A 25,981-nucleotide genomic window follows, 5' to 3' on the forward strand; every position below is an offset into this window, starting at 1 on the left:
CTTGTGGGAAGGTGCGGGAGGGGTCAGGCTCACTGCCTACCCCCCTGGAGGGACTGGGTGGAGGCTTGGCAGTGACTCGGGGTGGGAGTGCAGAGAGCTGATAGCGGAGGAGGGGCCTGCGATGGGGAGGTTGGGGGTGCAGACTGCACTGTCAGCCTTTCTGCCTTTGCTGTGGAGTGAGGCCTGCTGACCTGCCCTTTCCATTTCCTCTTTTTTTTTTTTCCTATGAACTTATGGCTTTAAAACAAAAAAAATTGAAGGAAAATTCACGTAACATAAAACTCACCATTTAAAAATGTACATTTCAGTAGCATTTAGAATATTTAAAATGTTGTGCAGCCATCACCCCTCTCTAGTTTCAGAACATTCCCATCACCCCAAAAGGAGACCTGTCCCCATTAGCAGTCACTCCCTGTCCCCCGCTCCTTAGATTCTGGCAACCACCAATCTGCTTTCTGTCTCTATGGATTTACCTGTTCGGACATTTCACATAGATGGAATCATGCAGCATGTGGCCCTTGGGTTGGTGTCTGGCTTCTTTCACTCAGCATCATGATTTTAAGGTTCATCCATGATGTAGCATGTGTCAGAACTTCATCCCTTCTATGGCTAAATAGTAATTCCATTGTGTGGATGGACCACATTTTGTTCATCCATTCATCCATCAGTGGACACTTGGGTTGTTGCCACCTTTCAGTCATTGTGAATCGTGCTGTGGACATGCATGTACAATTTTTTGTTTGAACGCCTGCTTTCAATCATTTTCTGTCTATGCCTAGGAGTGGAGGTGCTGACTCATGTGGTAACTGTGTTAAACTTTTGAGGAACTGCCACACTGTTTTCCACGGTGGCTGGACCATTTTACGTTCTCACTAGCAATATACCAGGGTTTCAGTTTTCCGCATCATCACCAATGCTTGAGGTTTTCCTTTTTAAAAAAAATGTATAGCCTTTGTAGTTGGTGTGAAATGGTATCTTATTGTGGTTTTGATTTGCATTTCCCTGCTTACGAATGATATTGGGCATTTCATGTGCTCATTGGCCATCTGTTTATCTTCTTTGGAGAAATGTCTACTTAAGTACTTTGCACCTTTTTTGCTTTGTCTCCGTTGCTGGGTTGTAAGAGTTCTTTATATGTTCTTGACATTAGTCCTTTATCAAATATTTTCCTCTATTCTGTAGGTTGTCTTTTCGCGTTCTTGTTAGTGTTGGTGCACATCGGTTTTAAATTTTGGTCAAGTCCAATTGCCTGTTTCTTCTGTTGTTGCTCATGTTTTCAGTGTCAAATCTCAGAATCCATTGCTAGTTCTGAGGTCATGAAGGTTTACCTAAAGTTTTCTTTTAATCCTTGTACAGTGTTAGCTCTTCTATTCAGGTTGGTGATCCATTTTGAGTTAATGTTTGTATATGGTGAGGTAGGGGTCCACTCTACACGTGGCAATCCAGTTTGTTGAGGAAACTGTTCTCTTTCCATCATTGCATGGTCTTGGCACTCTTGTCAAAAATCAATTGACCAGAGTTTTATGGGTTTATTTCCGGACTCAGTTCTAATCTGTTGATCTCCATGTCTGCCCTTAGGCCAGCACCACACTGTCATGATTACTGTAGCTTTGTAGTAAGTTTGAAATCAGGAAGTGTGAGTCCCCCAACTTTGTTGTTTTTTTTTTCAAGATTGTTTTGGCTAGTCAGGGCCCCTTGCAATTCCATATGAATTTAAAGATTGGCTTTTCCACTCCAGCAAAAAAGGCCATTGGGATTTTGAAAATGATTGCATTGAATCTTTCAACTGTTTGGGGGAGTATTGCCATCCTAACAAGATTAATCCACAAATACACAGCATTTTTCCATTTATTTAAGTCTTTAGTTTCTTTCAACAGTGTTTCAAAGTTTTTTTTCATTGTGTAAGTCTTGCACCCCCTTGGTTAAATGTATTTCCAAATATTTTGTTCTTTTTGTTGTTGTAAATGGAATTGTTTCCTTAATTTCATTTTTGGATTATTCATTGCTCATGTATAGAAACACCACTGCTTTTTTGTGTTGATTTTGTATCCTGCCGCTTTGCCGTATCCAGTTTATTAGCTTAGATAGTTTTTGTGGATTCCTTCGCGTTTGCTAATAGAGCTAGTTTTCTTTCTTCCTTTCCATTTTGGATGCCTTTTATTTCCTGTTTTGGCCTAATTGCTCTGATGGAACTTCTAGTACTGTGCTGAGTAGAAGTGGTGAGGGTCAATATCCACACCTTGCTCCTGATCTTAGAGGAAAAGCTTTCCATCTTGCACCATTGAGTGTGATGTGAGCTGTGGGTTTTCCGTAAGCACCCTCGACTTGAGGAAGCTCCTTCTCTTCCTAGGTTGTTGAGTGTTCTCTCTCCTCTTTTTATTCTTCCTCTTTGCCCTCGACGACAACTTGGCGTGTGAGCACACAAGAGTCCATCCTTCCCACCTTCCTGTGTCACCACCGCCTCTCCCGGGTCTGCTTCTTGAATGAAGATGCAGTGGGGGCACAGGGCTGGGGGGCAGTGGGTCTTTAAGGAAGGGGCTCGGGGGTGATAGCGGTCTGAGTTTGGATGCTGTTCAAGACTCTTAGTCGATTGGGCAGACTTCCGGTGTGCGGGTCGGGGCTTGTCCCCATGTTACTGTCTCTGGGACACAGAGCACCATCCCTAAGAGGAGGTTCCACCCAGAAGCACTTCCTGACTCAGAGTCAGAGAAGCTCTGTGCCCATCCTTTGGGCTGAAAACAAGTCCAGGAGCTGTAACCAGTCCTGCCCACCCGCCCGGAGCCTTGGGTGTCCTGGGGGCCTGGACAGAGCCCCGTTAGCACACAGCCTGGGCCTCCTCGGGCTCTGGGTGCTACAGGCAGGCTTGAGCCGGCCGTGTCACCTCCCAGGCCTCATTGCCTTCTCTCTCACACGGGACTGACCGGCCCTCCTGCTCGGGTGGGGACTGAGCTTGTTGTCCTTTAAGTGCTTCTCGCGGGGCCTGGCTGGGGCTCAGTGTTCCGGAAAGAGCAGCTGCGGTTGTGCTGGGACAGTAGGCCTAGAATCCCGTCTGGTCGTCTCATCCCCTCCTCCCAGGGTCTCCCTCTGCATCTCCAGGACCAGCCGGCTGTCTGGCCTGCTGGAGGCTCTTGGGGGATACCGGGGGGGCGGGGGGCGGTTGAAGGAAGCCCTTGTCTGGACTCCCCGGGGGCAGGGAGCTCACCTCCACACTGGGCCTCTCAGCCCAGCTGCCTCCTCACGGCCCCATCCCCGAGTCCAGCTTTCTCCTCTGAGTCCATTATCTGCCCTGCGGATCTCTCTGAACTTCAGAATCCCTACTTGGTTTTCTTCTCCCTGTTCCCAAGTAGCTGTCCTTGGCAGTCCTAGCACCATTCCCATCTTCCTTCTCTGTATGCTCCTGCTCGTCAAAGACTCTCCTCACTGGCTCCGGGGGCCACGTGGCTGAGGAGCAGAGGGCTCTCACCACCTCCTTCCCGCTTCATACCCTTCTTGTGTTGGCTTAGCCCAAGGTTGTGGGTGCTTGGGCCTCTGTGTCGCTGGGAGCCCAAGCTACATGCTGTCACCCGCTGTAAAGCCCTTGTACAGTTGGTGGATAGTTTTTGGGTCTCATCCTCTTGGGTCTTGGCCTCAAATCTCAGCTCTGACCCTGGCGTCAGCAGCTTTTCCCTGAACCCCATCCCCGCAGAGATGTGTGCACAGTGGCATCCCTGGGTGGCCTTCCCAGGGTCATTGCTGTCAATGCTTCAGGGTCTAGGGGCAGTCCACCCTCATGGCCTCAGGGAAGAAAGGCCTGGCTCTGTCCCTGGCCAGCTTTTGCTGCTGCACAGCTCACATGAACTTTTTGCAGGCCTTGGTTCCTGAGTTATCATCTTGATGGGTCAGGGTTGGGGGTGAGTAGAGCCTCTTGTCCTCTGAGGGCTGTGGTTGCAGTGCCCCCTGGTGGACACAACTTGGCATTTACCAAGTTGGACGCTGACAAAGCCCACCCTAGAAAAATAAGCATTTCTCTCAGAAAAGCGCCTGCCCACAGAGTTTCTTTAAATGGCATTTGTTATCAATTCAGCAGTGTTTTTTTAAGTGTATATTGTGTAATTAGAACTGTCTTGTACATTTTAAAAGATTTAATCAACTTTTAAAAATTACTAAAGCGCTCATAAATAATTTGTCATATAGAATGATCTTTTCATTAACTTTTAGATTTCTATTAAAACTGCAGGAAAAAGAAACCAAAGGTGAAATTTGATATTGTCCTAATTAAACTCGACTGCTTTGCCTAGATCAGGGCTTAGCAAAGTTTTCTATAGAGGGACAGACAGTAAGTATCTTAGGCTTTGCAGACCAGACAGTCTGGGTGGCAAAGACTCAGCTCTGCCGTGGTAGCGGGAAAGCAGGCACAGGCCCGTACGTCAACGAATGGGCATGGCTGTGTGCCAGTCCAATTTTATTTACAAACGCAAGCCGAGCCAGTCCCTATGTGAATGGTCTTTGGGGGTCTTCTGCCTCAGGCATTTGCACATTGGGACATTTAACTGAAACCAAAGAACTGCCTGAACTGTTAGGGGAAGATCGGTGGTACTGAGCTTGCCTTCCAGCTGGGTGAGCTTAGCCGGGCAAGCAGTGGGTTACCCACTTTCCTCCCAACCCCGCCCAAGTCATACTTAGCGCGTCATATCGTCACCTGTCCCCCTCCTTTAGGAATTGGTGTTTGCACCTGTTCTGGGATCTACAGCAAATACCAGTTGAGAATTATTCCACATTAGGTTCTTGGAGTAGCCTTGGGTCTTCGGATAACTAATCCCTCCAAAGAAGCTTAATCCTCTAAGGGACAGGTTTTGCCTGTAGTTAAGCAATAGGTCTTTATTATTATAATTATGAATATAAAAATAGTGCATGCCCATGAGAAAAGTCAGGCGTTCGCGAGAGCATCAAGTATGAAAAGTTAGCTTCCCTTTTTCCTGTTCTCAGTTTCCTCAGAGTTAAGTACTTACAAGTGTCTTATAGTATGTATCTTTCCAGAAATCTCCTGTGAATGTGCAAACAAATGTTTATCCTTTTTAAAAAAGATGGCGTCCCATTTGTTCTGCCCCTAGGGTTTTTTTCTGTTTGTCATAACAGTGTATCACGTATGCCTGTCCCTAGCAGTGACCAGTGGACACAGAGACACAGAGCTAACTCATAGCCGACAGTTGCCTCTGTTTGGTTTGGATGCACCACGACTTGTTCACCCAGCCCACGCTTTGGGCTGACAGCACACCCTTCACGTAGTGTCTCCGCATATAGGCCCCGTGGTGGGAGCGGGTGCAGGCAACGTGAACGTCGTGGGGCTGATTGCTGTGTGCCTCTCCAGCCCAGCCCTGAAGAAAAGCCATGGTCTGTTCACCTTCCCCCCTGCCTGCTCTGACTTTCATACAGATGCGAATGCCGAATAGATCCTTCCAGAACCATTCTTCATAAATATTGCCAGTACCCTGACCTGTTAATCAGTGCTTGGTGTAGAGCCTGGGAGGACTAGCAGTGAGCACCCCACTGGGTGATGACATTGTCCCCAAGATGCGTTTTCTTATTCGTAGGAAAGATTGCAAACTTGACTGGAACCCCTCCTCCCCCACCCCAGTGACCTGGCACCATCAGCTTCTTCCTCTTGCTGCCAGGGCCTTGCACGTTGCTGGTCCTCTAGCCTGAAATTCTTTTCCTTTCTGTGGTGCGCTCGAACATACAGGCAGACACCCTGTCAGTGGTCTGCTGGGTGAGCCCCACACGCCAAGGTCCAGCTTCAGTGTCTCCCCACTGAGCCCTCCCTCACCTGTCAGGACCCTCGCCCATCGAGGCCTTCCATGAGCCTTCTCCCAGCCTCACAGTGCGCGACCGTGGTGAGCTGGGTACACGGGTCTTTCCTCCAGTAAACGTGAGCATCTTGAGAGCCAGGGTCACCTCGCACTGGGACAGAGCCCCTGGCCCGTGGCAGACGGTGCTTGCTGGGGCCACGAGCTGAGCTGCCAGTGGTTCCACGCACTAGGTTACATTGAGAACCAGCACTGATGGGCCTGGCTGTGCCTCTCCAGCGCTGACCACCTCCTGTGTTTGTGTCCTTAGTTCACAGGAAATGGGCCATGCGAAATGAACAGTGTCCAAAAGAGCGAGCACGAGAAGAATCTGGAACACAGCAAAAAGCGCTCTCGGCCCTCACTCCTCCGTCCCGTGTCTGCACCAGCCAAGGTAACTGTCAGCTGTGCACATAGGTGTGTGCATGCGTGGACACCCAGCAGCCTGGCCTTCTCTGTAGATGACTTGCGGAGCAATAGGCAGAGACCTGGGGCATGAGGCCGAGTCCAGGCTCTAGTCCAGCTTGAAATTCACTGGCTGTTGGACCTTGAGAAGTTGACTCACCTGTGAGGTGGCCGGTCACCCGTGCCCCCGGCTCACAAGATTGTGTGAGGAGTGTCGCCTCCTCGCAGAAACCGGATGTACCGCTCGGTCTGCTCCTTTTCACCATCGCAGCTCTTTCACAGGCAGGGCCCTTGTGTACAGTTGTGCAGGTCGGTTACTGCACAAGGTGCCCTGCTAGGGGGTGAGAGGCACTGAGGTCCAGCTCCTGTTGTTCTCATCACCTGTGATGGTGATTTTCTAATTCCATCATTCTTTATGCATTTACTAGTTGGCTTTCTACTGTAAGGAAGAGCTTTTTTTCATCTCCATTTATTTAATTATGTGTATCTTCATAGACTCGGGTTATAATCCGTGACTATCACTGTTTATCTTGATGCCTAAACCGTCCCAGATCTGGCCAGTGGGGCCCTTTGGGCTGGCTCTTGTGTCCTCTTGACACATCCCCATCATTCTTCAGGCATGTGGGAGATGGTTCTGTAGAGTCCTCGATGTCTCAGCAGAGTGGCCAAGTTCAGGTCCCCTTCCCATCACCATCACGGCCCACAGGACGAAACAGGGAGGGGAAGAGGTTTCTGATACGGTATCTAGGGGCATGTTTCCCTGGCTGTTCTTACTCTATGACAATCCCTCCTGACGTCAAAAGAGCTAACTGCTGAAAGTTAGATCCCAGATTGTGGGCAGAGTGGTTGTGTGACCTTTAACCCTTCACTAGGTCATGGAGGCTGAGGTGGGTGGTCCTGAGAGGTTCATCCACGGGGGTCTTGGGCAGACCTCATCCAGCACCTGATGGCGGTTCCCATCAGGAGAGCTCAGTGTTGGTGATGTTATGATTCTAATAAAGATGGACACGGGCTGCCCGTGGGAGGCACACAGCATCCGTGGCATGGAATTTCTCTCTACAGAAGAAAATGAAACTCCGTGGTACCAAAGACCTGTCCATCGCCACCGTGGGGAAGTACGGGACTCTGCAGGAGTTCTCCTTCTTTGACAAGGTGAGCGGTGGGACCCATGACTTCTGGGCCATGCCCCGTCCAGGCTGGCCTCGCCCAGCTCAGATCTGAGCAGGCAGGGTTGGGAGCAGGCGACAGGCGGCCAGTGGTGGGCAGCGTGCAGGAGGTAGCGAAACAGGTGGGAAAGGCAGAGCTCAGAGCCCACACCAAGTTTGGGGGCACATGTCTGCCACTCAGAAGCTCTGTGGCATCTCTAAAGCTGGGATGGTCCTGGGGCTTCTGTCCAGAGTCAGTGGGCAGAGCCAGTGAGATGGCTCTAGGCACTTGCTGTCTGAGCCAAAGATCACTGCACGGAGAGCAGTCCGCTGCAGACCACAGCCAGCCCCTTTAGAACACGCCTGTGTTGGTGACTGTGTGTGCACCTGGTGGTAGCAGAGCCAGGTGTGCTCAGGAGCGGGAGTTGGGCCCGGTAGGGGCCCCCTGACTCGCTCTCCCCACAGGTGCGCAGGGTGCTGAAGAGCCAGGAGGTCTACGAGAACTTCCTCCGCTGCATCGCGCTCTTCAACCAGGAGCTTGTGTCCGGCTCTGAGCTCCTCCAGCTGGTCAGCCCATTTCTAGGGTGAGCGACACTTCTCGGGGCTCCCCACTTGGGTTTTGTTTCCGTAAACTCCTTTCACCCTTCTTTTGGCTATTGTTTTTGGAAAACGGTATACATGTTTTTTTCGATCTTGTCTTTAAGTTGAAGTTGTTACAGAGATCATTATAGATTCACCAGCAGTTGTAAGAAAGAACACAGAGAGGTCCTGGGCAGCGTTCCCTCGTGGTAACATCTCTAGTCAGTGTCATAGCCAGTATGTTGATATTCACACAAGCCACCCATCTTTTCAGGTTTCCCATTTTACCTGTGTGTGTGTGTGTGTGTGTGTGTGTGTGTGTGTGTGTGTGTGTACAGCTGTATCACCTGTGAAGGTTGGTGGGTCCACCACCACTGTCCAGGTACCGAGCAGCTTCAGAACCACAAAGATCCTTGCGTTGGCCTTTGATACCCACACCCAGGTCCCTCCCACAGCCCAAGCCCCTGACAACCCCTAATACCTGTGTTCCTTCTCTAAAGCTTATATAGCAAAAGTATTATGTAAATGGAATCACACTGTGTAACCATTCAGGATCAACTTTTTTCACCCAGCATAATTCCCTGGAGATTCATTATGCTTTTTAAAATTCTAAGAATCAGAAATTACTGGGAAGAATGAAATGACCACACAGCATCCCTGCTGCCCAGAGAGAAACTCTGTTAGCAGATCCGTTACCCGCTTCCAGCACGTCCTGCTGCCCTGTGTGAGCTGCCCCCCGAGGGCCCGGCAGCCTCTGAGGGGGCGGAGCTGTCCTGGGAGGTGACTGTGCATCCGCAGGTCATGCACCTGTGCTGTGGGAAGGGGAGTCTGCTGGCTCCCAGTGTGCTTCCCACTCACCAGCCCTGTCATGCCCAGCGAGTTTCCTAGCCCGTCTGAGCTTCAGTTTCCATTCTGTCAAAGGGGGATCATAAATACACCTGCGCAGGGTTTCAGAAAGTTTCAAATGGGCTCTGCCTGAAGACCCTTAAAATAGCATCTCGAGGGGGCTTCCCTGGTGGCGCAGCGGTTGAGAGTCCGCCTGCCGATGCAGGGGACACGGGTTTGTGCCCCGGTCCGGGAAGATCCCACATGCCCCGGAGCGGCTGGGCCCGTGAGCCATGGCCGCTGAGCCTGCGCATTCAGAGCCTGTGCTCCGCAACGGGAGAGGCCACAACAGTGAGAGGCCCGTGTACCGCAAAAAAAAAAAAAAAAATCTCGAACACGGTGAGTTTGCATTATACGTGACGTGTGCGGCGTCCTGTTTGGCCCCCAAGACAACCCCAGAGGCTGCCGGCCCCTGGGGGCAGCTACCTGATTCCCTTTCTATGAATTAAAAAAGTTTTTTAAACTTTCTTTTTTAATGTAAAATAAAACACAGATCCAGGAAACCACATAACAGAAGAACGGCTTGGTGAATCATTATTAGGCAGACACCCTTGTGCCCACCACCCAGGTCACAGATGGACCTTTGCCAACCTCCAGGAGCCCCTCCACCTGCCATTTCAGTCATGCTCCCTCCCTTGGCTTGGGAGTGACCACCTCCCTACACTAATTACGGCGCAGCCAACCCAGGTGGACACCGCCAAACACGGCTCAGTCTCACCTCGTGGTCTGGGTTTTGTTTTCTAATACGTCTTGTACGTCCCTCTTCACCTCTAGGTTCCCTCTGCAAGTTTATTCCTTACCGTGTCTGCATTGGCATCCCCATGGCGTGGGTGCATTTTCCCAAATGCACCTTCACATTCCCCCACATCCCTCTGTCTGTCAGGAGGCAGTGGTATCCTCTGAGTTCTTTCTGTGGTTCATTCCTTTGTTTATTCATTCACTGCGGGTTGCAGAAGAGCATCTCAACAGTATTTATCACCTTTTGGTGACCCAAGATAGATGCTTGATTTCTCCCTTTATTACAGTGTCAGGGTGATGAGTCGCTTTCCTGTCTCATCAGGCCAATTAGGACCTGAAAAACGGACCAGTTTCTTTGGCGTTACATGAACTCATGAATTTAAACACATTCGATGTGTCTCAGTACATTTTAAGCTGAGGAAACTGAGGCCCAGAACGGATACCTCTCACTCTGTCCAGGATAAGCTCTCAAAAGAGAGCTTTGCACGGTGATGGGCGAGTTCAGGGGGATGAGGCCTGGAAGCCCACCCTTCGCTCATCGTCTGCTCTCGGGATCTGATTGTGGCTGTTGAGTTTCACATGAATGGCATCACGCTGTCAGGCTGGGCTGTGGTCTTCTCTTTTTTTCCTTTTTTAAACTCAGCAATTCTTAGACCCAACCGATCGTTTTTAGCGACTGCACGGTGTATGTACCATGGTTTTCTCAGCAGGGTCTGCAGCAATGGACGTTTATCTCCAGTTTCCCCCTGTCATCCGTGCTGAGATTATGCTCTTGGGCTGGGATACTCAAAGGTTGAGTTAAGGGCATCAGGAGGTGCTTCCTTGGTGGTCCCAAGAGTGTACACACATCAGGGTGACCTTTTCACTTGGATTAACTTTCTGGGGCTGCTAAAGATCTGTTAACGCTCTGAAAAACCACCCAGAGCAGGGTGGCAGGCGTCACACAGTCTCGGCTAAAGCGTGGCTGGTTTTTTACGTGGATTTGGACACGCTCACATCGAAGTACATCTGCGCAGCTCGGAATCCAGTGCTCTGCGCTCGGTCAGGGTCAGCTATTCCCGTTTCGACGTGTGAGCAGCAGTTAGAGACCCCAGGGGGGAGGGGCCACGGGGGTATGCAGCAAAGCGGGGAAATGAAGCGGCTTCTGCTCGCTCATCTTGCGCTGGGTTCACGCCCACCCCCTCCCCACCGTGAGGCCTCTGTTTGCATGGGCAAGCTTCTTTCTGGGTTTGTACACCCACGGGCAGCTGAGTGCAGCGGCCCAGAGAGCTGCCACCTGGCGACAGCATGGCTGGAGTTGGGGCTGGAGTGGTTTATCCTGTTGGAACCTCAGGCATCCTCTACACCCATGTTGTGGATGTCTTCCTTCCCTGCATTTCTGTTGGCTTGCGGGTTTTCCTTGTGAGCTGAGTTGGCGGTGGTGGGGGGGGGGGGGTTGTCCTTACAGGCACGCCGCCTAGGGGCACATAGTTAATGAGGGGAGACTGCCAGGCTTAGTAATGGCAGGATCATCACACCAGCTGTCAAAATATCTGCACCCTTTCTGTAGGATTTGATATTCATTTAAACATTAATGCAGATGACATTGGGGGTCAGTTGCGTTAAAATCTTCCCATCGACATGCACGACCATTACATTATGAGAATTTGTCTAGGGAGGGGGCCTTCCTCATGAGGGAGGAAGGCCCTGGAGCTGGGAAGCAGATTTTATCTGTCAAGGGCCAAGGGTCACTGCTAACCAGCTTCTGGCATTGTGCGCAAGCAGCCACAGGCAATACTAAAGGAGTAGATGTGACCGACTGTTTACAGGCAGGTGTGGGGAGGTTGACTAGTTTGCTGATCCTTGGCCTAATGCCCGGCCTCTTCCAGTCAGGGAACATACATCGCTGACCCCAGCTTCTGCCAGTCCAGGTCATTTTATTTGGCGTGTTCAAGGACCTCCCGCAAGCGGTGGGGCCTGGTTGGTGACAGAGGGCTGGAGGGCAGATTCACACGCGGCAACTCCACACGTGTTGGGTGCTCGTCCTGCCTCTCGCCCCTCCTCTCTGATGTTGATCCTGACCATCTTTAGCTGCCGGCATCAACATGAAGCCATTTTAACATCTCCAGATCATTCTCAGAAGGGCCTCGGGATGCTACTTACCATTTGTCTTTCTTTCTTTTTTTTTTTTTTAGACTTTAAAAAAAAAATTGAAGTATAGTTGATTTACAATGTCATGTTCGTTTTTGGTGTACAGCAAAGGGATTCAGATATATATATTTATTCTTTCTCAGATTCTATTCCATTATAGGTTATTATAAGATACCAGATATAGTTCCCTGTGCTGTACAGTAGGACCTTGTTGTTTATTTTATATATAATAGTGTGTATCTGCTAATCCCAAACTCCTAATTTGTCCCTCCCACCTCCCTCCGACTTGTCTTTATTTCTGAAGGAAATTTCCAGAACTCTTTGCACAGTTCAAGTCCTTCCTGGGGGTGAAAGAGCTGTCCTTCGCCCCACCCATGAGTGACAGATCCGGGGATGGAATAAGCCGGGAAATCGACTACGCCTCATGCAAGCGCATCGGATCCAGCTACCGGGCGCTCCCCAAAACCTACCAGCAGCCCAAGTGCAGCGGGAGGACGGCCATCTGCAAGGAGGTAGCGCTTCCCGGGGCTCACGTCAGCTTGTGTGCTGCATGCTCCTTACCCCCTCCTGTGTTCCACATGGAGGACCGAGTGTTGATCCCCCCGATGGTGAATGGTGGATGGTGCCGGGATGTGCCAAAACAAAATGCATGGGTGGAGATGACAGTTTCTTACCCTGCTGGTGGTTCTGGCAAGCCGCAGAGCACACGGCGCCAGCATAGGGTTTGGCTTGTTCCTCCGTCATTTAGACTGAGATTTATTTCTGCCTTGAGCCCGCTCTGTTCCAGGTTCACTGCCCTCAGCATGTTTCTGTTTAGCTTGACCACTGAACACTTTTTCAGAGTTAGTAGACAGGCTTACTGCATTTCCAGAATTCAAGAGTGCCTGCTGGATTCCAGGATATGTAGTCTGGGAGTCAGCAGACTATGGCCCATGAGCCAAATCCGGCCCACTGCCTGTGTTTGTAAGTAAAGTTTTATTGGCACACGGACATGCCCATTTGTTTACATACTGCCTGCGGCTGCTTTGCCAGGACAAGAGCAGAGTTGAGTACAGGCGTGCCTTGGAGATATTGTGGGTTTGGTTCCAGAGCACTGCAGTAAAGCAAACATCGCAATAAAGCGAGTCACACAAATTCTTTGGTCTCCCAGTGCATATAAAAGTTACGTTTATACGTACTGTAGCCTGATAAGTGCGCAGTAGTGTTATGTCTGAACAAAACAATGTATGTACCTTAATTTAAAATATTTTATTGCTAAAATAAGCTAACCATCATCTGAGCCTTCAGCGAGTCACTGATCACAGATCCCTGTAACAAATGTAATAATAATGAAAAAGCTTGAAATATTGTGAGAATCACCAAAGTGTGACACAGAGACACAAAGTGAGCAAATGCTGTTGGAAAAATGGCACCGCTGAGCTTGCTCGATGCAGGGTTGCTGCAAACCTTCACATTGTTTAAAAAAGAAAAAAAGGCAGTATCTGTGAAGCACAGTAAAGCGATGTATCTCTGTAGACCTGACAGACCAAATGACCTGCGAAACCTAAAATATTTATCTGGCCCTTTACAGAGAAAGTTTGCCAACCCCAAAGCATTGATAGTAAGATTTGTTCACTTGATCAAAGCCACGTTTTCTCTTAGAACCACTTTAAAGGTAATTTTACTATTTGTATGATAAGGTAATTTCCTGTAAAATCAGTATTGTTACTTATCCTCGTATCTTCTACGCTGGACAACACAGTAAACCACTCTGGCAGTGGGGGCCTGGCGCGCTGGTCACGGCATTTCCTCTTGGTGCAGGTACTGAACGACACCTGGGTGTCCTTCCCCTCCTGGTCAGAGGACTCCACCTTCGTCAGCTCCAAGAAGACACCCTACGAGGAGCAGCTGCACCGCTGTGAGGACGAGCGTTTCGAGGTGTGTGTGCAGGCCCGCCTTCTCCACGGCCCCACCCTCGCTTTCCCCAGTTCATCTCCTCTGCACCCTGGGATGTATCCTGATCCTCCTTGATCCCTCTCGTCTCCTTTAGAGTATCAGGGATTCCAGCACTTTCCAGCAGGGGGCAGCTCCTGAAAGCCTCCCTTTTCTGCCTTGCTGGCCTCCAGGCTGGCTAGGCATTGTGTGTGTGTGTGTGTGTGTGTGTGTGTGTGTGTGTGTGTGTGTGTGTGTGTGTGTGTGTGTGTGTGTGTGTGTGTTCATTAACTAAAATTAGGTTCACTTAAGTAATTTTTTTTAATACAAATTTTTACCGAGATTAACACAGAGTGATCCGGGTCCCCAGTGGTAACAGCTTGTAAATCTCTGGCACAGTGTCAGAGCCGGGATATGGACATTGACCCGGCCATGATCTTATTCACGTCTCCCTAGTTGGACTTGTATTCGTGGGGGGCGCGGGGGGGGGGGCAGGGTATCTTGTGCACAAGCGTGTGCATGTGTGTTTAGCTCTGTGCGGTTCTCTCACCGGTGGGGGTCCATGTATCCAGCACCACAGCCAAGATATTGAACAGTTCCCCCACCAGGAGGATCTCTCACACTGTTCCTTTATATCCCCATCCACCTCCCTCCCCAGTTCCCAGCATCCATCAACCTATCCTCCACCTCCTTCACTTTGTCCTAAGTGGAATCAGTCACATGGTATATAACTTTTGGGGATTGGCTACCCCCAGCACATGTTCTGGGGAGTCACCCGGGGGCTGTATGTACCACGCGTCCCTTCCTCTTCATTGCTGAGTGTAACGTGCTTTTGATGCCTGTGGGAAGGGTCAGCCTAGGACCCATTCCCCTCCTCAGATGGGTCCACCAGTGGTGAGGTCCAGGTGATGCCATCATCGCCCAGGTCTGGACCGCCCCCACACCCCCGTAACCAGCTGTGCTCCCTCCAGTCCCCCAGACCCACGTCAGGGCCACCACACCCTGATGTCTATCGTCCCCTCTTCAGTTCTGCACATCCCTTCTGCCAGCCCAGGCCCGTCCCTAGGGCCCCACTGACGCCCCGACAGCTGACCCCTTTCTGCTTTCCTGTCCATAGTTAGACGTTGTCCTGGAGACCAACCTGGCCACGATCCGGGTGTTGGAAAGCGTGCAGAAGAAGCTCTCCCGGATGGCGCCGGAAGACCAGGAGAAGTTCCGGCTGGACGACTGTCTGGGGGGCACGTCGGAGGTGATCCAGCGCCGCGCCATCCACCGCATTTATGGCGACAAGGCTCCGGAGATCATTGAGAGCCTCAAGAAGAACCCTGTCACCGCTGTCCCCGTCGTCCTGAAAAGGTGTCCTCATGCTTCTGACCACCCTGCCTGCTGCAGGGAGCCCCCCAGCAGCTCATTAGTGCTGTTTGTCACGGGTGTAATCGTGAGGGGGTCCCTGGGGTCTCAGTCTGGTTGGTTACAGTGTTTTCCAGTCTTGCTTCATCTCCCCATTCTATTCCCGAGAGGAAAGCACAACTGTCAACAGTTGTTTGTGTCCTCCTAGAACTTTCTGCCATGCACATAATCATATCTCAACCTGAACATGAAAAGTAACTATTTTAAAGCACAAATGGGACCATCCTATATCACGGCTTGCCTTTTATTTAATCATATGTTTGGGACCCTCACTGTGCCAGTGAACAGGTATTGGTTAAATGGCTGCCCTCAGCCAGGTGCTGTACCCAGCCCTGGGGCTACAGAGCCAAACGAGCCCGACACAGTCGCTTCCATTGCGGGGTTCACAGTTGAGCAAGGGAGCCCGGCGGTCGAGCCAGCAGCTGCATAGAGTGCAGTCAGTTCTGTGGGCCAGGACAGCGATGTTTGAGAAACCTTAAAACTGGCTATGCGGGTTCCACGGGGCCGTTACCCCCTCCCTCCTTTATACAGCACAGAGCCCGCTGCACAGGCCTGGAGCTGGCGGTCCCGAGTGTGGGACATGTCCAGTGGGTCTGTGGGTGGAAGACAGGCTGGCCCTGCACAGGGGTGACTCGGGCGGGTGTCCCGGGCTGTCCGTATGCTAAGCCCCTCTGGCCCTGCAGGCTGAAGGCCAAAGAGGAGGAGTGGCGGGAGGCCCAGCAGGGCTTCAACAAGATCTGGCGGGAGCAGTATGAGAAGGCGTACCTCAAGTCCCTGGACCACCAGGCCGTGAACTTCAAGCAGAATGACACCAAGGCCCTTCGCTCCAAGAGCTTGCTCAATGAGATTGAGAGTGTCTATGACGAGGTGAGGCCCTCCTCAGCCGGGGTCGGGGCAGGCTGCCCGGCCCAAGCTCTGGCTCTCCTGGCCTCGAGCAGATGGCCAGCTCTCTGTGCCTCCGTTGCCCTCGCTGGGCTGCGTAGGGGTGAGGCTGGGTGTTTCTGTAGCACCCAGCATAGGGCTGGCCCAGGAGGCAGATTGAGGCCACCCTGCCATTGTCAGCAGAGAGGGGCGACTAGGGCCGACCGTGCTTCTGTGTGGCTCTGGACTCAGTGAGAGGAGTGGTTGGCGTGGGCTGGTGAACGGGAGCGAGTAGGTGGGAGGCTTGTGCCAGCACCAGGTGATGGCAGGACCATGGAAGGGCTCGTGGCAGGCGGGGAAAGGACAGAGGCAGGGAACGTTGCAGGGTGGTGACGGACCGGGTGTGCAGGCCGGAGTGCAAGCTGTTGCAGGTCTTCCGGGGTCTAGCCAAGTGTCTGTGAATGAATGATGGTGGGCAGAGGCCCGTGGTCCTCCCTGAGCCTTCCTCACCCCCAAGGCAGCCTGGGTCAGCTGGACTCGAATAATCAGGGTGCTGCTCGCCTCGTTTCCCCCAGCCTCTGAGTGCTGCTGCGGGCCTTGGTAGTGGGAGTTCGGCCTCGTCTTGGTTCCAGAGCTCAGCTGGGCCCCCAGCCATTGTGATGCCCTCAGAGCCCCATGGCCCTGGACCCCCTACTTGGAGTTCTCCCAGTGGGTCGCTTCCCGTCTAACAGCCGCCCTGTCTCCCCAGCACCAGGAGCAGCACTCGGAGGGCCGCAGCGCCCCCTCCAGCGAGCCGCACCTCATCTTCGTATACGAGGACCGGCAGATCCTGGAGGACGCGGCCGCCCTCATCAGCTACTACGTGAAGCGGCAGCCGGCCATCCAGAAGGAGGACCAGGGCACCATCCACCAGCTGGTGCACCAGTTCGTGCCCAGCCTCTTCTTCTCCCAGCAGCTGGACCTGGGCGCGTCCGAGGACTCCGCCGATGAGGGCCGGGGGAGCCCCCAGGGGCAGAGTGCAGACCCTGGTGACCGGAAGAAGCCAGCGCCCGGACCGCAGAGCAGCGCCTCGGAGGAGAAGGGGGCCTCGGGCGAGGCGCCGGCCACAGAGCAGCAGCCGCCGCAGCACAAGCCCCTGGACGACGTCTACAGCCTCTTCTTTGCCAACAACAACTGGTATTTCTTCCTGCGCCTCCATCAGACCCTGTGCTCCAGGCTTCTGAAGATCTACCGCCAGGCACAGAAGCAGCTCCTGGAGTACCGGACGGAGAAGGAAAGGGAGAAACTGCTCTGCGAGGGCCGCCGGGAGAAGGGCAACGACCCCGCCATGGAGCTGCGGCTGAAGCAGCCAAGTGAGCCCCTGGGCCCAGGGATGACAGCGTGGGGGCTTGCCTCTGAGATCCGGGAGGGGAGGCGGGCCAGCTGAGCAGCTGCCCCAGAGCCCCGGGCCACCTGCAGTGGGAGGCGGTGACTCCAGATCCTTCCTGGTGGTGGCCGCGTGGGAGCCGGGCCCTCCGTGACCATGGTGCCGCCCCCTCAGGTGAGGTGGAGCTGGAGGAATACTACCCGGCCTTCCTGGACATGGTGCGGAGCCTGCTGGAGGGCAGCATCGACCCCACGCAGTACGAGGACACCCTGCGCGAGATGTTCACCATCCACGCCTACGTGGGCTTCACCATGGACAAGCTGGTGCAGAGCATCGCCCGGCAGGTGAGCAGGCGTGGGGCAGGCAAGCGGGCAGCACCTCCCTGCGAGTCCCTTTCCTTCACTCCTGTGCCTGCGGTTGATCCCGTGCTTGGCACCTTTCCTTTTTTTTCAATTAAGGTAGAATTCTTGTAAAGTAATATTCGCCAGTTTTAAGTGAACGTTTCAGTGGAGTTTAGCACATTTGCAGTGTTGTGCAGCCATCATCTCTGAGTAGTTCTAATTTCCATCTTCCCCCAAAGAAACCCTGTCTCCATTAGCAGTCACTCCCCATCCCTCCTCTCCCAGCCCTCTTCTGTCTCTCTGGATTTGCCTGTTCTGGGTATTTCACATAAACAGAATCACATACTATGTGGCCTTTTGTGTCTGGCTTCTTTCACTCAGCCTAACGTTTATAAGGTTCATCCACAATGTAGCGTGTGTCAGTATATCACCCACTTTTATGGTCAAATAACATTCCATTGTGTGGAGGGACCACATTTTGTTCTTCCATTCATCCGTTGATGGACACTTGGGTTGTTTCCACCTTTTGGTGGTGGCGACCAGTGCTGCTGTGGATGTGCGTGTGCGAGGATACGTCTGAGCCCCTGTTGAAAAACCTTTCATGAGGGTTGTTTGGCAACATGTAAAGAAACTGTGGCCCACTTTTCCTGGCGGGGGAATATCCGTGACGTGCATCAGCGTCACCCACAGCTGAATGTCAACAAGAGGAAATTGGTCATAAGTATATAAACAGCAAAGCCCCAGACGAGTCGGGTGCGGTCCCGGGACGTGGGTGCTGCTTGGTGACCACTCGAGTTGTTGTTCAACTGGACTTTCATTTCCTGGTTGTCAAGTGAGGCTGTTCATCGTAAAGTGGAAAAGAAGCAGAGGAAGGAATAATGTCATTACTCTGCCACCCAGGTACAGTTACTAGAAACATTTTAAAAATGGCAATTCCTTCCAGGTTTTACAAATTTCTTATTGAAGTAAAACACATACAGAAAAGTGCCGACTCCTCGGTGGGTCTTCACAGATGGACACCCCACCCGTGTCCCCTCCAGCCGCCCCCCACTCACGGGCACCCGCTGCTGATTTCTGACACTGGGGTAGAGTCCCTGGTTCTGAAGCTGCATAAACTCAGCGTCTGGCTACGTCCAGGCAGCGCGATTCTCTGAGATTCCTGTCTGTTGAGATGCCCGTTAGCTCCTTCATCGTCCACCTGGGAAGGATTCCAGGGACAAGGTCCCATTTGGGCCCTTGGAGCAGCGCTTTGCATCCCCTGTGGGCCGTATGTATGCATGACCTCTGCTCCCCTGGGTGGGGTGCAGGCAGACACAGCCAGCCTTGGGGGGAAGCTTCCAGATTCTTGGCCCACTCTGGTCCTGCCCCGGGGGGCCGGGGCGGGGAGGGCTCTCTCATCTCTCCTGGACCAAGCGAGTCGGCTCCCAACAGGCCACAGCTCTCGGGAAGGCGGCCCCATCTGTAGCACCGGGAGGATTGGACCATATATACTTTGACTCATGCCTTTTTTTAAAAACAAAACTCCTTCTCTCCACAAATGTCTCCTGTAAAACCTGTTTTAAAAGATAAAAGAAGCAATAAAAATGGAGCCGTTTAGTTGGAGCCATAGTGAAGGCAGGACCCCCACATGAGGCTCACAGGGCCCCTCCACGCAACACCTGTAACCTGCAGCGTCGTATCCACACTCTTTACTTCCTTGTATTTATTTACTTTTTAAAGTAGCATTTCTTATTTTCAGTAACAGCAGCTAACGTTGATTGGGAATGTGCTGGATGTCAGGCACCATGTGAGACCCATGTGTGTCCACGCGTCACTGTGTGCACTCAGCAGAGGGGCACACAGAGCGGAGCCTGCGGCCCTAAGTCTGCAGTAGCCTGTCTGGGCCACAGCTCACGCGCAGAGGGGCCGACTCACGCCGGCCTCGGCCTTTTCCAATCCTTGTCTCATCCTAGGCCTAAAGGTTTTAAGTATGCTTATAGGTGTTAAAGGAATCACTTGTGTTTGACTGACTTCCGCTGGCGGAAGACGATCACTGCTTTTATGATTACCCTCCCCATTTTGGCACACTTCCGTTTGCATCTTTTCTGTGCGTTTCTCACACCCAGGCAGGGTTTGCTGGTCTGCTCTGGTTGGCTCGGGTTTGCTCTTGTCTGGTTTGGTCTAGTTTGGTCTCGCTTTTGGTCTGGTCCGGTTTGCTAGTTTGCTCTGATTTAGTCTGGCCTGGTCTGCCCCAGTCTGGTCTGGTTTAGTCTGGTCTAGTTTGCTCTGGTCTGCATCCGGCATGGAGGTCGCCCTGCACAGCCCGTTGGACGCTGGTCTTCACCCCCATCCCGTGGACTTTGCCACACCGTCTCTGGGTGAGGTAGGGGCTCCAGCAGGAGGTGGGAGTGGTGGCTGTGCCTCAGCCCTCCTGGCGGGCACACGCCAGGCACCCACCGGCCCTCCCTCCCCGGCAGCTGCACCACCTCGTGAGCGACGATGTCTGTCTGAAGGTGGTGGAGCTCTACCTGAACGAGAAGAAGCGGGGTGCTGCCGGCGGGAACCTGTCCTCCCGCTGTGTCCGCGCCGCCAGGGAGACCAGCTATCAGTGGAAGGCCGAGCGGTGCATGGCTGACGAGAACTGCTTTAAGGTGAGAGGCCAGCCACGCTGAGCCCCACACGAGGCTGTGGGGAGCACGGCGGGCACCCACGACAGGAGCCCAGTACCGTGTGCTGCTTTCGCTGGGCCTCTGGACGCAGGCCCCGGCCCCGGAGGGCACCACAGGGCCTGTGAGGTGGGAGCCCGGCACGTGGTCCCTCAAGGAAGGAGGGGGCTTGGAGGCTGGTGAAGAGGGATCATTGATGACCTTTCGACCTCATCCTCTGCCGGCCTGGGCTGTTCTCGTGGCTTCAGGCTGTTTGTCCCCCTCCTTCCCCAGGTGATGTTCCTCCAGCGCAAAGGGCAGGTGATCATGACCATTGAGCTCCTGGACACCGAGGAAGCCCAGACAGAGGACCCACTAGAGGTGCAGGTGAGGACCGCAGCCCTGTGCTCTGTGCCTTGGACACACCATGGGGGCCAGGGGCAGCCACAGGCGGCATCGTGGGGCTCCCACCACGGGAGCCCATGCACATGCTGGCCGAGCACAGGCCGCAAAACGTCCACCAGAGAAGCCTCTGTGCAGGCTGAATGCTCTCCTTGGAAACGCATCAGGAGGTGGGAGTTGCCGGTGGCCTCTCAGGAGCCAGGGGTGTGTCCCAGGGCCAGAAGGCCGTGTGGGAGCCAGGCCGGCTTCCCCCGAAACCCCGGCTCCTGCCACCTGCTGCCGACACCGTGCCATCCGCCCATGGCCAGCCCAGTCACTCAGACCCCGCGGCATGTGGCCGCCGCGCTACCTGTGCATGAAGCTCAGAGCTCTGGGTGCCCCCTGACCACCAGGAGAAAACCCACCTGGCCCACACGTTGAGGTGCACATTCCGCTTGGTGCCCGCACGCCAGGGAGCAGGGCCCAGAAGCCCAAGCCGCCTTCACAGAGCTGGGGCGCCACCCACCGCAGCCTCGGGGGCTCCCTTCACAGCGCCCTTCGCTGGAAACACTCCAAAACAAGGGAGGGTAGGGGCCTGCACACCCGGTCCCTTCCAGAAGTTTCCAGCAAATGTGCTGTTGTTAAGCTTGAGTCTGGAGGAGCCTCGTGCTTTAACAGGGTGGTGAGCAGTTGAAGGATCCCTCGGACGCTGCAGGCCATGTCTGCCCTGGACCTGGTGACCGCTCCGGGCCCCCCCTTTACTCAGCCGCAACTCCTGCCGGTGCTCTCCCTCTTCCTACCTGCTGTCTGTGTCCTGATGTCTGTTCCTGCCCACCCATCCCCCAGAGCCCGCTCTCCTCCGTGTCAGGGGCCTCCTGTTCCACGTGAACTTATCACGTGATGGATACGGGAAAGTCGTTACACAGCAGGGATTTATCCACTTAAGGACGAAATGCCGTAAATCATCTGAATAGTGGCCTGGCTGTGCATGTCCCACTCCAGCTGAGCCCTTTATCGGGAGCTGCAGTCTGCTGGTCTCTATCACAGTTCAGGGTCCTCGATAGCTGTTATCCTAGTGCTTCGGGAGGGGTGGGGACAAAGTCCCCGGGAGCCTCTGATGACCTGGGCTGCGTCTCCCTCTGTCCCCCAAGCACCTGGCTCGGTACGTGGAGCAGTACGTGGGGACCGAGGGTGCGTCCAGCTCGCCCACCGAGGGCTTCCTCCTGAAGCCTGTGTTCCTGCAGAGGTGAGAGGACTTTGGGCCCGGGGGCCTCTCCCACCATTGCCAGCACCCAGCGTGACGGGGTTTTATTAGTTTTCACGGGATCAAAGGGTTTGGGTGGTGGTTTTCATTGCTTCCGATTGCGTTTCTCCAACCCTGGGAGGTGAGGCATCTTCCCAGTGTTGCTGGGCCACGAGGACCTTCTAGTCTGCAAATCCTCCTCGCCCCCAGGAACCTCAAGAAGTTCCGCAGGTGGCAGTGTGAGCAGGTGCGCGCGCTGCGGGGTGAGGCCAAGAGCTCCTGGAAGCGGCTGGTCGGGGTAGAGAGCGCCTGCAACGTGGACTGCCGCTTCAAACTCAGCACCCACAAGATGATGTTCATCGTGAACTCCGAGGACTACATGTACCGCCGTGGGACGCTCGGCCGGGCCAAGCAGGTGCCCCTCCCTGCCCACGTCCCGGGAACCTGGGGGCCAGCCCACAGCTGTCTGGGGTGCCTGGGCCATCCTGATTCTTCTCTTCCCCCGCCCCCTGCAGGTGCAGCCCCTGGTCCTGCTGCGCCACCACCAGCACTTCGAGGAGTGGCACAGCCGCTGGCTGGAGGACAACGTGCCGGTGGAGGCAGCCAGCCTGGTGCAGGACTGGCTGATGGGCGAGGAGGACGAGGACATGGTGCCCTGCAAGACGCTCTGCGAGACGGCTCATGTGCACGGGCTGCCGGTGACCCGCTACCGAGTGCAGTACAGCCGCCGCCCGGCCTCGCCCTGACACTCCCACACGGCCACCACGACCCGCACTTAGTGCAGTTGCTTCCTCGGCCTGTGTGTCCATCGGGCGTTCTCATGAACAGTGTGAGGGGCGCAGAGCGTCCCCCAGCCTTGCTGCTATCGGCTGTGAGCTCCAGAGAAGGGCGGGTGGTGTCGGCTCTCGGCCCCACGCTGCCATCCCTCTTGGCTTCCCCGCTTCCTTTGGGCCCGTCCTGTGCCAGACGTAAAGCACTCCCCACACTTGAACTCTAGGGGCTCAGTCCCCACTGGAAGGGGGAGAAGCAGTGCACCGCTCAAGGCACAAGTGAGTGCGTTCACATGCCTGCTGGGCTACTCCCGTCACACATGCCAAATCCCCAGGCTTGGGCACCGCTGGTCCTTTCCTGCGTATGGTGAAAGTGGGGGGAGAGCCACGCGAGGGCTCACGTTCAGGAGGGGTCAGCGTTTGAGGGTCCCTGACGTCGGAGGAGTCGGGCCCAGGTGGACCTGCTTGAAAAGCATGTCCTTCCCAGGCTTCTAGAAACATTTCCCAAGCTGGGCAACAGCCTGCATCTGACAGTTCGGGCATCAGCTTGGCCCAGCGGGTGCCTGCCTGGGGTCCTCAGTCACTTCGAAAGTGAGAAGAGTCCTTTCAGCCAGACTGTTGGGATCCTGCTTTGACATCCAGACAGAGTGGGCAGGCGGCACCAGAACTGGCCAGAAGACCCTGCTCTGGAAAAAGAGACTCAAACCCCGTGTTGATCCGACAGCTGGACTCTGGGCACGTGAGGGGAGGGGGCCTGGCCTGCCCTGCCGCACCCGCTGAGCTCGAGTGGTCCCACCCTGGGAGGGCCCTGGGGTGCGGTTGTGTACCTAAGATGGACATTCTAGAAGTATATATATGCACACATATTTATTCCTTTATGCTCTCTTAGTGGTTGTAAGTTCTACAACGGCCAAGTCCCACGGCCTCTCTGGGGGTGACAGCCCTCTTCGTGGACTTCTGCATATCCACCCCAACGCCTCCATTCCGGCAGCCACCCCCCGGGGCGGGTATGGTGTGAGGGGCAAAAGCTTCTTCTGTGCCAAGAATGCCAAGCAGTTCGGGCTAGGAACCAGCTTTTTGAACTTCCTGCACCATGAGAAGCTCTGGCCGGGCCCCTGACACCATCAGCGAGTGGGCTCCACTGACCCGTGAGCCTGGAAGAACCCCTGTGCAGCTGCCCCTGCCAGCCGCAGCCCTTGCCTTCCTGCAGCTGAGCTGTGCCAAACACCCAAGGTTCCGGGAATTGGAGACGTGGTTCTAGAAGTTTACCTGTGGAACTCGAGGTTTGCAAAGCCTGTGACTCCAGGCCTGGGCGATTCCAAGGCCAACCTGTCCCACCTGGGTGTCTCCTCACCCGTGTTTTCTCACGTGTAATCCATGCACTTTGTACGCATCCTTGTTTTATAAGAAGGAAACTTATCAGAATTCCTGAACCAGACCCTCCCGGCAGCCGTCCTCCTCGGGAGCCCGCAGCCCCTCCTGTGCCTCTGCCTGGGCCTGGGGTGCGGGCCATACCCCACCAAGCCCCCCATCCTGCATGCTTCTAGGGAGCATCTCTTCTGTTTTTGAAGAATTTCTGTTCTGGGGCTTGTACTTCCTTTGCAGCTGTTTTGAATGTAGTTTTCCTTTTCTATTTATTTGCACATTAAAGCTAAAAATTAAATATTGATCTAAAGCTGTGAGGTTCAGTCAGTCATTTCCTGTGAGCAAATCTGGGGGTGACCTCTCACTGCCAGGGGAGTTGGTCTGGCCGCAGGGAGTGTCTGCACAGGCGCGCCTGGGAGTCCTCAAACCCCATGTGGGGACACCCCACCCCCACCCGTGGCTTCCCTGTGGCTGCGCAACAGGGTCCTGTTTCCCCCGGGGCATGGCCCCGCCTCCAGGGTGTTTTCTAGAATACATAAGTCCCCTACATACAAGCAAGTTCTGTTCCGAGAGCTCATCCGCCAAGTCCAATTTGTTGCAACGAAGTTAGCCTAGGTACCCAACCTACACCAACGGCTATATGGTACTGTACTGTACTAGGTCTATAATACTTTTCATACAAATAATACAGAAAGAACAATAAAACATTTTTAATCTTGCAGTAGAGTCCCATGAAAAGGACAGTAGTCCAGTACAACAGCTGGCATACAGGGCTGGCGTCAAGTGAACAGGTGAGAAGGGAGGGTGACTGGAGGAGGGAGAGGAGGTGGGAGATGGTAGAGCTGAAGGATCGTCAGCAACGGGAGACGCAGGGCAAGCTGCAATTTCACTCACGCCTGACGCTGATGGAACCCACGTTCTCAACTTGGAAGGTTCGTATGTAGGGGACTTGGGTGTGTTCATTCCCAGCTCAGTTTTCGTATTTGCTGGAAATGAGGTGTTTCCTTCCAGTGTTGCACACGCAAAACAATTTGAAGACTGCAGCGTTTGCTGTGAGCTTTCTGTGCCTGTCCACCCGCTTCTGACACCAGGTCCAGAAGCCCACAGATGGCGGGGGATGCGGGGTCTCTCCCTCCTCCAGCCCTACAAAACCACCCTCCGTGCTCTCTGGTCCCCCCTCCCAGCTGCCCCCCTGCCCCCTCCTTTCCTCTCACCTCCTGTGTCTTCACCATCATTGGGTCCCCTGAACATCTCCAGGACCCCCTCCTACCAGCCCCACACCTGCCTCCAGGTAAGAGGGAGCCCTCAGCTCTGCTTAGGGTCCTCTTAGCTGCCCCCCACCCTGCGAAGCTTTTGCAGCACAACTGGCCGACCCCCTCCCCTCCCACTCAGTGCCCACTGCCAGGCCTCACCCATTGGGTCCCTGAGCTCAGTTGGCCCTGCCTTCTGCCCAGCCCACCCTGCCCACCTGGCAAGTCCTCTCCCAAGAGTTGTCCCCAACCTTCCCAAGGGGCCACAGCTGCCTCCCAGGGACCCCCCCACACGCCCCTGGCAGTGCGCAACTCCCCAGAGGGTCAGAGCTCCTCGGGAGTTTGTGACCGAGGCTTGGTGCTGCCCTAGATTTCTCCTGCCGCAAGCTCACATCCGGCCATGGCCAGGGCCCGCTCTGTGCTCCTAGACTGGCTTTTGTTGGAAGCCCTGGGAGGGCAGGCCTGGGAGGCAGATGGTGGTTGCTGCAGCTCCCAGAAAGGACACCCGGTCCCAGGAGAGCAGACAAGAGGCGTCCCCAGGGACCTCTGTGGCGGGCAGAACTCTTGGCCCCAGGATTCCAGCCCTAGTGGACACCTTCCAGAAGAGTGCCTGCCCTCGAGTGGGCAGTGCCTGTGACTGGGATGAGGTTCCTGGACAAGAGACAGGGGGGAGGGTCTCCGCTGGCCTGAAGACAGCAGCTCCATGTGGCAGAGGGGGCTCGGCAAATGTGGCTGAGGATCTGGGCCCTGCGCCT

General features: G+C 54.2%; 1 protein-coding gene across 1 annotated transcript in view; it reads left to right on the top strand.

Annotated features, from left to right (window-relative positions):
- Positions 1-22,587, top strand: part of SIN3B (SIN3 transcription regulator family member B) — a 35,798-nt gene extending 13,211 nt beyond the window's left edge. Inside the window, exons 6-19 of the mRNA XM_065874467.1 lie at positions 6,094-6,216; positions 7,290-7,379; positions 7,838-7,956; positions 12,009-12,216; positions 13,505-13,621; positions 14,733-14,971; positions 15,709-15,892; positions 16,635-17,238; positions 17,427-17,596; positions 20,050-20,223; positions 20,512-20,604; positions 21,750-21,844; positions 22,052-22,256; positions 22,357-22,587. Of these exons, the coding sequence (XP_065730539.1) occupies positions 6,094-6,216; positions 7,290-7,379; positions 7,838-7,956; positions 12,009-12,216; positions 13,505-13,621; positions 14,733-14,971; positions 15,709-15,892; positions 16,635-17,238; positions 17,427-17,596; positions 20,050-20,223; positions 20,512-20,604; positions 21,750-21,844; positions 22,052-22,256; positions 22,357-22,587 (2,652 nt within the window). The remainder of the gene's footprint in view (positions 1-6,093; positions 6,217-7,289; positions 7,380-7,837; positions 7,957-12,008; positions 12,217-13,504; positions 13,622-14,732; positions 14,972-15,708; positions 15,893-16,634; positions 17,239-17,426; positions 17,597-20,049; positions 20,224-20,511; positions 20,605-21,749; positions 21,845-22,051; positions 22,257-22,356) is intronic.
- The last annotated feature ends 3,394 nt before the right edge of the window (positions 22,588-25,981 follow it).

This window comes from Phocoena phocoena, chromosome 3, assembly GCF_963924675.1.
Source record: "Phocoena phocoena chromosome 3, mPhoPho1.1, whole genome shotgun sequence".
Lineage (NCBI taxonomy): Eukaryota > Metazoa > Chordata > Mammalia > Artiodactyla > Phocoenidae > Phocoena > Phocoena phocoena.